The 14,794-nt window shown below is 33.9% G+C and overlaps 1 protein-coding gene across 5 annotated transcripts in view; it reads right to left on the bottom strand.

Annotated features, from left to right (window-relative positions):
- ARL13B (ARF like GTPase 13B) overlaps positions 1-14,794 on the bottom strand; it is a 76,562-nt gene that overhangs the window by 6,423 nt on the left and 55,345 nt on the right. For 3 of the 5 annotated variants that reach the window (XM_070367987.1, XM_005892970.3, XM_014477358.2), the window contains 6 exons: positions 13,955-14,060; positions 12,868-13,070; positions 10,035-10,149; positions 6,649-6,871; positions 3,851-3,967; positions 2,821-2,889 (listed from right to left, as the gene is read on the bottom strand). In XM_070367987.1, the coding sequence (XP_070224088.1) occupies positions 2,821-2,889; positions 3,851-3,967; positions 6,649-6,871; positions 10,035-10,149; positions 12,868-13,070; positions 13,955-14,060 (833 nt within the window). Of the gene's footprint in view, positions 1-2,820; positions 2,890-3,850; positions 3,968-6,648; positions 6,872-10,034; positions 10,180-12,867; positions 13,071-13,954; positions 14,061-14,794 lie in introns of all 5 variants that reach the window. The other 2 variants (XM_070367993.1, XM_070368010.1) reach the window with 2 other exon arrangements.

Below are 14,794 nucleotides of genomic sequence, written 5' to 3'. Positions count from 1 at the left end.
ACAAAACCAATGAAAAACAACCTTCTTATTAGCCCATTTTCAATCTCTTTTTTAGTTGCTTTTATCTAATGTTCCCCCAGATACTACCATTCTCTTCTCCTTATTCTACATACTTTCCCTCAGAAACAGGAAACTATCATTCCTTCAACTGCATTCATTCAATAAGCAAATATACAACATCTATTAGGGACAAGGCATTTCTATTACGTGATGACAACTGAAAAACAAAACAAGAACTACCTACATGCCCTTCCACCCACCTGAGTCCCCTTTCTCCAGAGTTCCAGAATCTTATTTGCACTGATTTATAGACATTTCCAAATAGATAAGCCTATAGACACCTCCAAAGCAAGTTTCCTTTCTCCTCATGTATTGTCAGTATTAGAGATAGCACCAAACTTCTAGCCCCTTCAGCCAAATAATATTCTGTTGCTCTTTTCTTTCATCCCATACATTCATTCTTCATATAGAATTTATGACTGTTCAAATATTCTCTCAACACACTTTTTATTCTCCATTGCCATTCCCATTCTTCACTTCTCACTCTGACTACTGCAACAGCTTCTAACTCGGATCCTAACCTTAGTGTGGGCACAATCTAGTCTATGCTGCTGCTGCTGCTAAGTCACTTCAGTTGTGTCTGACTCTGTGCAACCCCAAAGACGGCAGCCCACCAGGCTCCCCCGTCCCTGGGATTCTCCAGGCAAGAACACTGGAGTGGGTTGCCATTTCCTTCTCCAATGCATGAAAGTGAAAAGTGAAAGTGAAGTCGCTCAGTTGTGTCCAACTCTTTGCGACCCCATAGACTGCAGCCTACCAGGCTCCTCCATGCATAGGACTTTTCAGGTAAGAGTACCGGAGTCGGGTGCCACTGCCTTCTCCAATCTAGTCTATACATACATAGTGACAAAAATTACTGTCCTAAACAATAACTCTTGTAATACTATTTCCCTGTTAAAAATGTATATTGTCTCTTGTAAAATCATAGTGAGTCTAGACATCTTAAATATATTTGTGAGGCCCTAAACAATCTGGCTATAAGCTGTAATTCTAGTTTAAATATCTCTCTGTAACTTTAAACTTCCTATTTCTTACCTATTCCACCTACATGAACCTAAGCTCTAGTCACAAGTAACTTTATACTATTTTCCAAATTAAGCAATGTGTTTTCCCACCTCTCCATCTTTGAACAGTTTATTTCTTCTGCTTATTAACTCTTCTCACACATGTATGCATGTATATATATTTATATACATATACATTAGCACTACCTAATTGTTTCTAACAACATATTGAATATTTAAGCTGATAATATATTTTAACACAATTTCAAAATATAAATAAACAGGAACTAATCTATTATAGTCAACAAAAACATCATGATGTAAAGTTAGCACCAAAAGACATGTGACTTCACTGTTATTCTGAAGTTGAAGGACAAACCTTCTGTCTTTAGAAATTAACAAAATCTTTTAATTTTCACTGCAAAGCGATCAAACCAGTCAATCATAAAAGAAATCAGTTCTGAATATTCATTGGAAGAATTGATGCTAAAGTTGAAGATCCAATTCTTTGGCCACCTGATGCGAAGAACTGACTTATTGGAAAAGACCCTGATGCTGGGAAAGATTGAAGGCAGGAGAAGGGGATGACAGAGGACGAGACGGTTGGATAGCATCACCAACCTGACGGACATGAGCTTGAGCAAGCTCTGGGAGTTAGCGATGGACGGAGAAGCCTGGCCGTGCTGCAGGCCATGAGATAGCAAAGAGTCAGACATGACTGAGCGACTGAACTGAACGATTATGAAGAAATAGTTCATTATTGATACAGTATTCAGAAAAAGAAAGCAAGCAGCACATTTAAATACTTTTTGAATAAAATATTTTATATAGTCTGATGTAATTTCAAATTATATATGTTTTTCAAGATTAAACTTCTGAATTTTTCTTTTCTAGTAAATGGATCTTCTTAGGAAACCAAGTTCAAGATTAGGTAAACAGAATTATCAAAAAGGAAATGAGATGTCCTTGATGAATTTTATTGAGCTACAATTCTATATGTATAAATCATCCTTTTGCATGTTAGAAATCAGAACTTCTGCCTGTTGTAAAGGGAAGTTCTGTATTCCCCACTGTCCTTTTTCAAGTTTCCAGGTGGAGCTCTTATACCCTATACTGGCTGTACTATACCTTATGTTAATTTCATCCAAAAAAGTGTTTTCTTGATTCAGTGAAGACTTTAGTAATTTTCTTTCTAGTAAGCTGAATTTCCCTAGTGGCTCAGATGGTAAAGCGTCTGCCTACAACGTGGGAGACGTGGGTTCAATCCCTGGGTGAGGAAGATCTCCTGGAGAAGGAAATAGCAACCCACTCCAGTATTCCTGCCTGGAAACTCCCACGGACGGAGGAGCCTGGTAGGCTACAGTCCATGGGGTCACAGAGCTGGACACGACCATGCATGCATCATTGAGTATACTGAGCATATACAGGACAATGAAGTTTTTAACACCATAATTGTACTGTCTCATATTTAAGCTGCCTTAAAATCTTTCTCTTTTACAACTATTTACATTAATATATAATGGATAAACACAAGCTATGATGGTCTTTACCTCTGTTTTCTAAGATAAATGTTAGATTACATTGAGGCAAAGGACACTTAAGAATAAAAAATTAAATAAATGAAAGTGAAGTATAATGAAAAAGGATGGTTGTGGATTTGAAAGGCTCCCCAAAGTAAAAGTTTATTGAAGTAATGAGGTAAAGAAAAATGAATGTGACATGCATAGATATTTGAAAACTGATCCTTTTGCATTACCATTATGACGTGTTTCACCAAGAGGCTCAAGTTTTGGAAGTCTAGTGACTTTGGGGGTTCCCCAGCCAACTGAAGAAAAAGAAAGACATTTAAAAACACTGTTATACAATATCTCTTTAGGTCTGTTAAGAGGATCCCTCTCTTGACAGCAGTGTATACAACTTCAATGTCAATTCATACATATTCAATGATATAGTACCAAATAACCATAAACCCTTTTTAAATGGTTTCTGTTTTAAAATGTAATTTTAGGTTGGTAATACTTGCTTTACGTTTTTGTTTCCCTTTAGATAAAAACATAAGCATCCTCACCACCATCATAAATAACCTTAGGCTACTAATCTAAGTCCCAACAGAAGCTAAAAGAAATATACACTTATTAAGTGGAATATCAGAAATAAGTCCTAAAATGGGGCTCAAAGGAAAATGTTACCATCTTATGCCTTCTAGCAAGACTAAAAGGAAACTACAAACATATACATTGTAAGGTATTTACTGAATATGTGAGGTACAATGCTTAGTGATGAAAAATTTCTCAAAATTACTATGTCCCAGTGCTTTATATACAGTATTTCACTTAATATCCATAACATAGTTAGAAGGTCAGGATGTATGTTGGAAATACAATGGAAACATTCAAACATCTTGGCTTCAAACATTAATTTTCAGGAGGAAAGATCCAATTTTTTAAAAGGTCATACTAACCATCCATTCATTACAATTACATTCCCTTTAGCAATCTGGGTACTGATATTCCAAACAGGACCTGAATCCATTATAGGAGGTACTTAAGTAAAGATGTCTTATTAATTTTTACTATTTTTTTTACTTTCATAAAGCATTTTTTATGAATAAAAAAAATCAATATTTATGTTGATAAATTCTGAACTAAGTAGACGGAACAAAGAATTCTACGTTTCTCACAAATTCACAAGATTATGAATATGCTGAATAACTGCATAATTTTTGTATTTTTCTTTACTGTTTAAGGCAGTATTTCTAAATTCAGTATCAATTTCAATTTACTCACCAGGAGGAGGAGGTGGGGGTGGTGTTGGACTCTTAGGAACAGAATCATCTGTATTAACAGGTTCTACACGGTGGCTCCTTTTCATCCTTAGTTTCTTAGCTTTCTTTTTACTGTTATCTATAAGAATATAAACATGAAACTTTATGCCTTTTGGAAAAAGTTACTTCTATAATAAAAAAAAAGAACAGAATTAGAATATTGATATAATTATTACCATAGAAATATAACTTCAACTTAAAAATTGTTACCAATAATGAACTGTGAACTTTCCTTTTCTAAGAATATATTTGTAAGTGTTTATTGAATGAATGATTAAAAAATATGAGCGAGTGGCAAAAAGTCGTATTTTAAGTTCTATGAGAAGTGATTCAGAATACAAAAAAAAAATCCATATTTCCAAAAGTAACATTTTTTTTCAAGTGTCATAATAAATAATTGGAATCATCTAATTACAGAGACTTCTACAAAGCTACGGATGACCTGGGGGAAAAAGAGAGGTATCGGTTTATCTCAGTAGGATATACAGAATGATTCCAGATCTAAGCCCAAAAATAATCCTTTGAAATGTGGAAAAAAGACCCTAATCAAACCAAAGCACATTATCTATGAAAATAATGCCCAAGATGCTCAACATAAATGTATGTAACCAAAACTCATATTAGATCTTACAGAATTGAATCTTAATTTTTCTAAAAATATTTACAAATTCTCACTTAAGCACATATAGACATTTTAAGTGAATCTATGTTGTTAACATGTAAACTTTAACAACATAAACCAGGATGTCATAGTAGCTAAATAATCAAACAGCAGAGCCACTGAAATATTTTAATTGATAATCCCAAATCACTAAATTTATACATATAATACATTTTCTAAAATGGAAATTATGTTACACAAGAAACAGCCAACATCTATGAAACCTATAAAGCAGTAAGAAATACAAATATATCTAGAAACTCATTATTTTTCTAAATAAATCAGTGTCACTTGAGAATATTTTATTCTAGATATAAACAGAGACATCCTTTTACAATTAAAGCTATAAGCTTTGCAGCTGGGAGAAAGGAAAGAGAGTTTCCAGAATCATACGGTACTTTAGCATGGGCAATAAGTCAGGGTCATGGAAGAGCACAGGCTATGCAACAGAGGACTGAAAGTTGAGGGAAGTGAATCTTAGCACAGCCACAGATGAGATATGTGATCTCAAATTACTCAACCTTTCTAAGTCCCTGGTGTCCTACTCTACATAATGGGAAAAATATACCCCAGGACTGATATGTGAAATAACAATTTTGTGTTAAATAATATTTTCAAATCATCTACCAAACCATTTTGTTATTTAACAATGTATTAGCGTTATTAGAAAGAGTTGTTCCAATATATTTAGAGGCCACTTTACAGTCTACATTTTGTTTTACTCTGTTAAGAGAGTGATATGGGTACAAATGTGGATACCCTAACTTCCCAAATTACAAAAAGTATAATTTTCAAATCTTTGTATTTTTATATAGCAAAACATACATGTTTGGTACTCTGCATCTCAGGGACTGAGATCTTGTTTTCATAAACTCTTTGAAAGTGAAAGTGAAAGTGAAGTCGTGTCCGACTCTTTGCGACCCCGTGGACTGTAGCCCACCAGGCTCCTCCGTCCGTGGGATTCTCCAGGCAAGAATACTGGAGTGGGTTGCCATTTCCTTCTCCAGGGGATCTTCCCGACCCAGGGATCGAACCTGGGTCTCCTGCATTCCAGGCAGACGCTTTAACCTGTGAGCCACCAGGGCAGACCCCATATTAAATTCTTTAATACTATACAAAAATTATTATATACCATCCCTATAAATACATCATATACCTAGTTATTGTATCACCAACTAAGAACGGCAAGGAAGCAATGGTTACTGGGTATCTCTCATGTATCGGCCCTGTGCTAGGAACACTGTAGAGTTACTTTTATTATAAGGAAATCTAAAAGCCTGATGGAAAAAAATAAAAGATGAAAACTCCATTTTTGAGATGAGAAAAACAAGGACTGAAGAACACTACATAACATAACATACATCTAGTAGATGAGAAAGTCTGGATGCTACCTCAGATTGTGTGAGTCCAAAGGGTCTCTCTCTATGACACCAAAAGACATAAATTTCCTGTTAAATCACATAACTAGTTTATAAAAAGAAAGGTAACCATAAAGATTTCATATAATATTAAAATAAGAGGAAAATGGATATTTGATAATAAAACAGCTTTTAAATTATATTTTTAATTTATTTTAATTGAAGGATAATTGCTTTATAATATTGTGTTGGTTTCTGCCACAAAGCTTTCAAAATGTTCAATTATGTCTGCATCTCCTAAAACTCACAAGTAAATAAAGAAAATGACACTGACTATAACTTTATGAAGATTAAAAACAAAACAAACCCTCCAAGAATTTTAAACGTTTTAAATACACTCTAAGGATTTCTGGGGCTATGCAATATTCCTAATTACTGAAAATGGAATTTTCAGCTGAAATTCTTTTCAGTTACAAAGGGCTAGGTTTTAAGACCTCATGAATAAAAACATAAATTAGCAAACTAATGAACTAAAATTCATGAAAAAAACATAATAAACATTGCATTTGGAGATGAAAAAATCTTATATTTCTTTGTGAAAATAACCATGACAAATGAAAGAGTATTTTTAAGTTTTATATAATGTTATTTATATGTCACATATAATACATAAAACTTAAAAATAAACACAATGAGCATAAAAATAAATACTTTATATATTTTTATAACTAGATTTATCACCTGATTCTGATGATCTCCAGTCTGTCTCATCTTCATTTTCCAACTGCTGTGTTAATGCCTCCTTATAATTTTCTACTACTCCAAACTCACTGTTTTTTTGGCTACTGTCACTGATCTGGCTCTGTGTCTCTATTTGCTCATGCTCCATTTTATGTTTCAGGGGGCAGCCATCACTGTCTTCTGTATTTTGCCTCTTTTTCTCTCTTTCAAGTTTTTTTTCATTCTGACAAAAATGAAATGTATCATTCTTAATATAATGGTCATATCTAAGATAGCTTAAAGGAGAAATCAAATAATTCATGAGCATTATATAACTTCAGGGCACTTTGATATTTCCATTAAAAATTATTTGAGTGTATCATTAAAACATGCTAATTGCCAAACATTTAGAAAACAGAGATAGTATAAAGAAAGAACACTTATATTACTAGTAATTCCACAGTCTAGAGATGATCACTATTTGATATACAAATCACACAGAGGTGCTTTTCTTTGCCTATCCCACACATACAGACATACATATCCTCAAACACACACAAATGTGACTGCCTCTCTATATATACATATTTATGTATATTTTTGGAGAAGGAAATGGCAACCCACTCCAGTATTCTTGCCAGGAAAATCCCAGGGATCGAGGAGCCTGGAAGGCTGTAGTTCATGGGGTCACAAAGAGTCGGACAGGACTGAGCAGCTAAGCACAAGCACATGTATATTTTTAAACAGAAAAGAATCAAAGATTTAAGAATACATATTTCTTTCTATGTCAATCAATTTATGAAGTGCTTACAATATTGCATGATACATACATAGTAGTGTTAGCTATGAAAGCATTATATTATGCTATGGTTTAGTCGTATGCTATAGTTTAGTCATATCTGATTCTTGCGACCCCATGAACTGTAGCCCACCAGGCTCCTCTGTCCATGGGATTTCCCAGGCAAGAATACTGGAGTGGGTTGCCATATCCTTCTCCAGGGAATCTTCCTGACCCAGTGATGGAACCAACATGTCCTGCATTGCAGGCGATCTACTGCATTGCAGGTGGATTCTTCACCACTGAGCCACCAGGGATTCCCTATATTATAATGTATGTGTAAGCTATTACTACTTTCATCAATTACACTATTATTTTGAATAATTCTATCATAACTTATTTTACCAACTCCCACTCAATGGACAAAGACGTGATTTTCAATTTTTCGTTATTACAAGAAATACAATGATTGAATTAGTTCTCCAGAATAAATTCCTAACAGTCATGCTTCTGGATCAAAGGGTAAAGCACATTTTAAAATGTGACATACTACAAACTTTACTTCATAAAAACTAATGTCAAATTACACCACTGGAAAAGGATTGAAAGAGTGATATTTTCCCATATCTTTCCTTTTTTTGATTGCACAGCACAGCATGTAGGATCTTACTTCCCCACCAGGAATCGAACCTGCACCCCCTGTATTGGAAGTGTGCAGTCTTAACCACTGGACTGCCAGGGAAGTCCCCCACCCCACATCTTTTTTAGTGCTTTTTTAATCATCATGCTCAGTTATTCAGCTGTGTCCGACTCTTGGTGACCCTTTGGACTACAGCCTGCCAGCCTCCTCTGTCCGTGGGATTTTTCAGGCAGGAATACCGGAGTGGATTGCCATTGTCCCCTCCAGGTTTTAATCATTATCAATCTTTTATATCTCCACCAACTAATAAATACTTTTTTACTTCAGTGTTGATTTATTATTTTTATTACTACTGAAGGTAAGTTATAAAATATCCTTATTGCCATTTAAATTTTTTCTATAAGGAACTACCCATCATAACCCAATGCCCTTTTTTCTATTAGAGTCTCATTATTTACACAGTAATTTTTTAAGGATTCTTCTTTTCTTTTGGTCCCATGTTTCTCAAATATTTTTCATTACGATTAGATTTTTTTTTGTCCTTAACTTTGTAGAACATCTCTTTAAAAACTGAATATATAATAAGATCTACTTTATTTTTCCCATTTTGTGATTTTTCACTCTGTGATTTGTGGCCTCATTGTCCTGCTTTGAAAGTTTCTCCTCCTCCAAGTTTACAAATGTCTAACTGTATTATATCCAAGTGTTTCTAAGGTGTCTTTTTTTAATATTTAAATCTTTTAAAATTTAATTTGGTATACAGTGTTCAATAATTTTACTTTTTTTCTAAATGACTCTTCAGTTGTTTCAATATATTTTTTCTCCCAGATTTGAAATGCCACTTTTCTCTTATACTAAATGCTTATATATAACTCTGTTTGTTACTATTGTTTCATTGTGTATTCTGGAACCAACATCTCACCATTTTCATTATCTGTGATAAAAATCAAAGGAAAAAAATGTCAGGTAATATTTTAAAGGAGAAGTTTTGGGGGGAAGAAAACTTGCTTGATAAAAAGGATCATTTATTTCCATTTATTTCATTTCTTAAGTAACTTAAAACCAAATATCTCATAGTACCAACTATTTTGCAAAAATAAAACAACCAAAAACTATACAATCAATTTCTTACCTGTGGAGCTGCCTCCCTCCTCAGCAGCAGCCCCAAGAAGAAATAATCATCCACCTTTCCAGATGAATACCTGTGTGGAAGGAGGCAGTGATAGGGGAAGAGGGATGGAGCATACAGGTGGGTCATTCGAGCCACCTGCCACATTAAGCTCTGAGTGAATGAAGAGGTGGTTTAGGAAGCTCTGCCACTGAGGAAGCATAGCTGCTGGGAGTGATTTAAGCAGGACCAATGCAAACTCTGAACATCAGTAGAAAATGAAAACAAAGACACAGATACACAGACGGACAGATATAGAAACACACACACATACACATACACTCTCTCTCACCCTTAATTTATGATTAAAATCTACAAATTAATTTTAGTTAAACTTCTGACATTTAAAATTAAATGATATTCAAATATAAAAGAACATATCATAGTTTCAAACATTAAGTATCCTGGGAAAATAGAAAGTCATTTACATACTCTAATACTTCATAAACATGTAAATATTACTGTAAAAGGACAGTAATAGCAATATACAGGGATAAAGACAATGTAAATAAGAGTAAACACTATTATAGGATATGTGACAAAATGTATTTATCAGAACGATAAGATAGTTGTATATCCTATCTTCATTTTCATTCTCAGTGAATTCTGCAGCCATCCTTTTTATAAGAGATCAGAAGGGAAGATTGAAGAGGAAGAAAAAGCAGCAAACCTTTAGCCTGTCTGCCCCTTTTAATTTCTTTTACAAATAATTAATCCCTGGAGAAATACTTCTATCTCCCTGCCTCCTTTCCCTACTCCTCACCTCCTTTCTGAACTTCCAACTTTATAAAATATAAAAATTAATTCGCCACTATCCATACCTCAATGATTACAGATGCTATTGGCTGGAAAGGATTAACAATAACTGGTTCTGGGTCCAACTCAGCCATACCACTGGTTCCATGGAGTTCAGCCTGTTCTTGCTCTCTTTGTTCTCTATATTTTGAAGGAAAAAATTTGGAATTCCTTATGAGAAAATGATAAACCATGTTTAAGAACACTTGCAATAGGTTTATGGCTATTAAATTCAGTATTTAAACATATGGATATGGCTTTGAATTTATCCTAATGCAGGTAACAGGCCGCTATCTCCAGGTAAAGATTAATCGTTTGAATTTTAAAAGAAAGAAATGATGACAAAAATGACATTCTCTATGACTGACTTCTTAATGTCTGCAGTACAGATTATTTTTCTATGTAATAAAGATTTATATTTATCAATTTATTAATTACCCTCCCAAACCAATGCTATCCTCTTCTCTAATAGTAACTAGATAAGTTCTACTGTTAAACCTCTTAAGAGCTGTGTACAGTTCTATATCATAAATGAACTAGATAACAATTATTGCTTTGCATAAGTAGAAAAGGCTATAAAAATAAATTGCCCTTTGCCACTCAAATCAAATAAATATTTCTATATTAGTTACTACTGAGACTTTTATTACCTCTGTGACTTAAAATTAATGTTGCCCCAGAGATAAAGGTAATAAATTATTAAAAGCAGCAGCTATAGACAGAAACATGACTATTTTAGATCTGCAAGTAGACTAAGTATAGTAGAACAACGTCAGTGTTCATTACTATGGCGTTTATTAAGTTCTATGATGGAAAGATATATTCTCTCATCCTAAACCTAGAAAGCCAAGATTTAGTGATCTGCAATTTACTAATTTTGTGACCTTGGTCATTTATCTGCATACTTGAGCCTCAGCTTTCCCATAAATGTGGACAAAATACCTATTTCATAGAGCTATTTCAGGTAAATTAATGTATGTGAAAGCTTTCTGTATATAAACATACTTACAGGACACTTATTCATTATTAATGTTATTTATTAGTAAGTAATTTCAGGTATCTGGTTTTAACATACTATTTTCATATACCAATAATAGCTGTTTTACTGTTTTTTTCAAAATTATCTAAACCTATAAAAATCTAAAAACCTATTAAATTGTATTTAACAATAAAAAGTTTTTTTTTTAACACTCTCATCTAAATTTAATTATGGATTCTGTTAAACAGGAGAGGATTCAGACCACAAGTGGCATGGCTAAGAGAAAGGAGGAAAGGGGAGAGGGGTACCAGAAAAGCCAGCCATAACATGATCTGGAATATCTTTATGGAAAAAGCTAAAACTGAAAAAAAAAAAAAGACTAAATTTCTTTTATTCAATCTTTTTTTTTCCTTTTTGCTTGTTTTCTAAGTAGAGGAAAACCAAAGAAGCCTTTAGAAAACTATGGCCATATATTTTGTTTTCATAATTACATAGAAGGTATATTTACATGAATGGTTGGGTGTACTTAGCTTTATATCATGAAAATATATACTAGAATAGAAAATCAAAGATTCTCACAGGAACTAAAACCTCTTATTGGTTCAAGAGAGACCTATGTCACTGATCTGCTCATGTTATTGAGCACTTGAGGATAGAAAAGTTATCTCTCCAAGAGGTAAGTCCTGACTCTGAATTAAATGAAAGATAACAGTAATCAGAGGATTTCCTTGACAGTGCGAAGGAGCACCTCACAAAGGCATCACCAAGGACAGTTAGTGGGTTCTTGTCTACCAGGCTGCAACTGTTAAAGCACACAGAAGGCCAATATTACTTAGGTAGCTGGAAGACAACTTTGGATGCCACAAGGGCTCACTTGGAAATCTTTTAGTTTCTTCCCTCCCCTGACATGTAACAATCAAATGAAGAAAGAAAGAGAAATCCTGGGATTAAGAACTAAATCCAACATCTAATCAAATCTGAGAAGCCAATTAGATCTCTCTGTCAGGAAGATCCCCTGGAAAAGGGCATGGCAACCCACTCCAGTATTCTTACCTGGAGAATCCCATAGACAGAGCAGCCTGGCAGGCTATGGACCATGGGATCGCACATAGTTGGACACAACTGAAGTGACTTAGCATGCATGCGTGTAATCAAATCTGAGTATTATTTTATTCCAGCATGAATATTATTATAACTGATTCTGTGGTAGAATTTATGTAAACATTTTTTTTTTAATTTAGAGTTTGCTAAACATTTTAAAAATTTCCATTTAGGCAACACTTTTTTAAAATAGTTTTAAAAACATGTTTTTAAAACCTGAGATAGTGCAATTCATTTTTCCAGACAAAAACTAGTGCTGAAGATCGCATTTTGCTTCAGCTGGTTGATCCACACTAACAGCTTACCTTCTATCTTCACTGACACTAATGAGGAGTATCTCAGTCTACGACATGTTCTTTCCTATGGGAGACTGTCCTGTGCATCACAGAACATTTAGCAGCATCCCTGGCCTCCACCCTCTAGATGCCAATTGCATTCCACCTCCCAGCCATGACAAGCAAAAATGTTCCTAGACATTGCCAAATGTCTTCTGAGGAGCAAAATCACCCTGTGGATTGAGAACCACTGCACTAAAGGTTGTCATAAGAAATAAAGAAAGAAAAATTGTAAAACTGTGACGGATAAATACCTCAGCAATAAATATAACTACTATACCACCATTAGGAAAATTAGAACTCTATCAACCAAACCTGTTAAGTCCACAGAAATAAAAAAAATTTACCAAGAAAAACCTGAATAGGCAAACTAAAAAACTATTCATAAAAGTAAGGTGTTTCTGGCTTTTCATATGCACTGTGCTATATAATTAATCATCTTACCTTTCTTCTCGTAATTTTCGCACGCGTTCAGCCCTTTCTCGCTTCTCTTGCTCCTCAAGAGCACGTTGTTCTGCTGTGTCTTTTTGGATGCGTTCATTTAAGGCATCAAAGTCCCTTGCAATGATATGTAGTAGCCAATAAAGGCCCTTTTTAATGGACTTGTCAATTTTCTTTCCATATCCCAAGACTGCTGAACAAGGTTCCTTAAAAACAGAAGTTTATTTGACTTAAAGATTAAAACTAAAAGTTCTCTACAAATATTTATTCATAAACCATTAGTATAATTACTGGAGAATCAAAATCAATTAACTCGTTAAATTAATGACATAAAGCACCTGCTTCTTTCACTTATAAAATACATCTTTGCAATGATTACTACATTAGTATGTACATGAGTTGAAATGTTTTATGGATTATACCTGTAAGCTTTGAGAGTGATTATGACACTAGTAGTTGGCAGTGCTAGATAATTTTAAACAAAATCACTGACTGACAAAACTGAACTTACAGAAGAAAACTACCTATTAAAAATACTATTAATACTACTACTATTTAACACTACATAATAAAAATAGCAGAAACTTTTAATTTCCTACACCAAGGAATTTATGGCACTAAGCATCTTTTAACAATCATTTTCTGAAACCAAGAATAAATAATTAAATTCCTCAGTTCATCTTTAAGACTGTAGGATAACTCTAATATAATCTTTCAAAATTCATTGTAAACTTTTCCTAAGTATAAGTTGTGTATTTATACTTCCACCATTTTATAATATTTATAGAATAACATGTTTGTATAGCTTACATATTTTGTCAGCAATGTTGAAACAAAATCAAATCTAAAGTCTTTGAAATAATGGAAGATATTTTAAAGAAGTCCGTAACAACTAAACAGAAAACAAATATCACTGTATTAAGTAATTTCAAATGAACAGTGAGATTATGTATTTCCTGGTAAAATATTTTAAAAAGAAACACTAATAAATTATTTTGTTAGCTGCCTACCCTCTTATTGCTTACCACCTTTACAAAAACTAAGTTATACCAAATATAATTTATAGGGCAAAAGAAGCCTCAACACTTACTATCTGACACAAGCACTTGTGCTCATTGACGAGCTTTTCCAGAGAAAGACACTCAATCACATCAGCTTCTCCTAGAGCCCCTTCCTTATCCTGTTTATTTGCCAACCTAGAAAGACATAAGTGAAGTGGATTTACAGCAAATATACAATCAGACAGCTGCTTAAAAACATTCTCACCAAGTTCCTACTCCAAAGTTTTAACCCTGCTGATTACAGAACATGCTGGCTTTACAGAACAATGTACTATCTTTTATTCTATCATTTTTCCTTTAAGTTTGTAAACATTTTTTAAGATTTGGCCTATAAAAGGGAAATCAAGTAAAGAGAAATGTCAAGAAAACAAGCAATAGGTCAACAGGCCAACAACAAAGTACAAACAGAAAAAGAAGTGGACTAGTTTCCACAGCACTCAGCCATCAGTTACCCCTTTCACCTTAGAGCCTTATCTTTGCTGCATTGTGATGCAAAGGCCCTTATCCCAAGTCTTTTCTCTTCTTTAAAATACAAACTGCATCGTGTTTCACATACCTAAATATTCATTCAAAGCTTGTATTATTTGAGCTAACCTGTATTTCCAGGGTGTGGATGTGTTCACATAAAAGTGCAATTTACTGGAGAAATGAGGTCACTTTTATCTAATGTATTTAGCACAGCACTGGACATAGAAAACCTTATACTCAATTAGGAACAAACTGGGGAACAAGTGAAAAAACCAAAACAAGTTCTAAAAAGAGTTAGGAATTACCACAAAATACTGTTTTCCTGGAAGCCTGGCGTGCTGCAGTCCATGGGGTCGCAAAGAGTTGGGCGCAACTGAGCGACTGAAAAACAACTATTTTCC

This window comes from Bos mutus, chromosome 1 (assembly GCF_027580195.1).
Source record: "Bos mutus isolate GX-2022 chromosome 1, NWIPB_WYAK_1.1, whole genome shotgun sequence".
Taxonomy (NCBI): Eukaryota; Metazoa; Chordata; class Mammalia; order Artiodactyla; family Bovidae; genus Bos; species Bos mutus.
The sequence above is the reverse complement of the archived record's forward strand: the minus strand, read 5'-3'. Positions and strand labels throughout refer to the sequence as shown.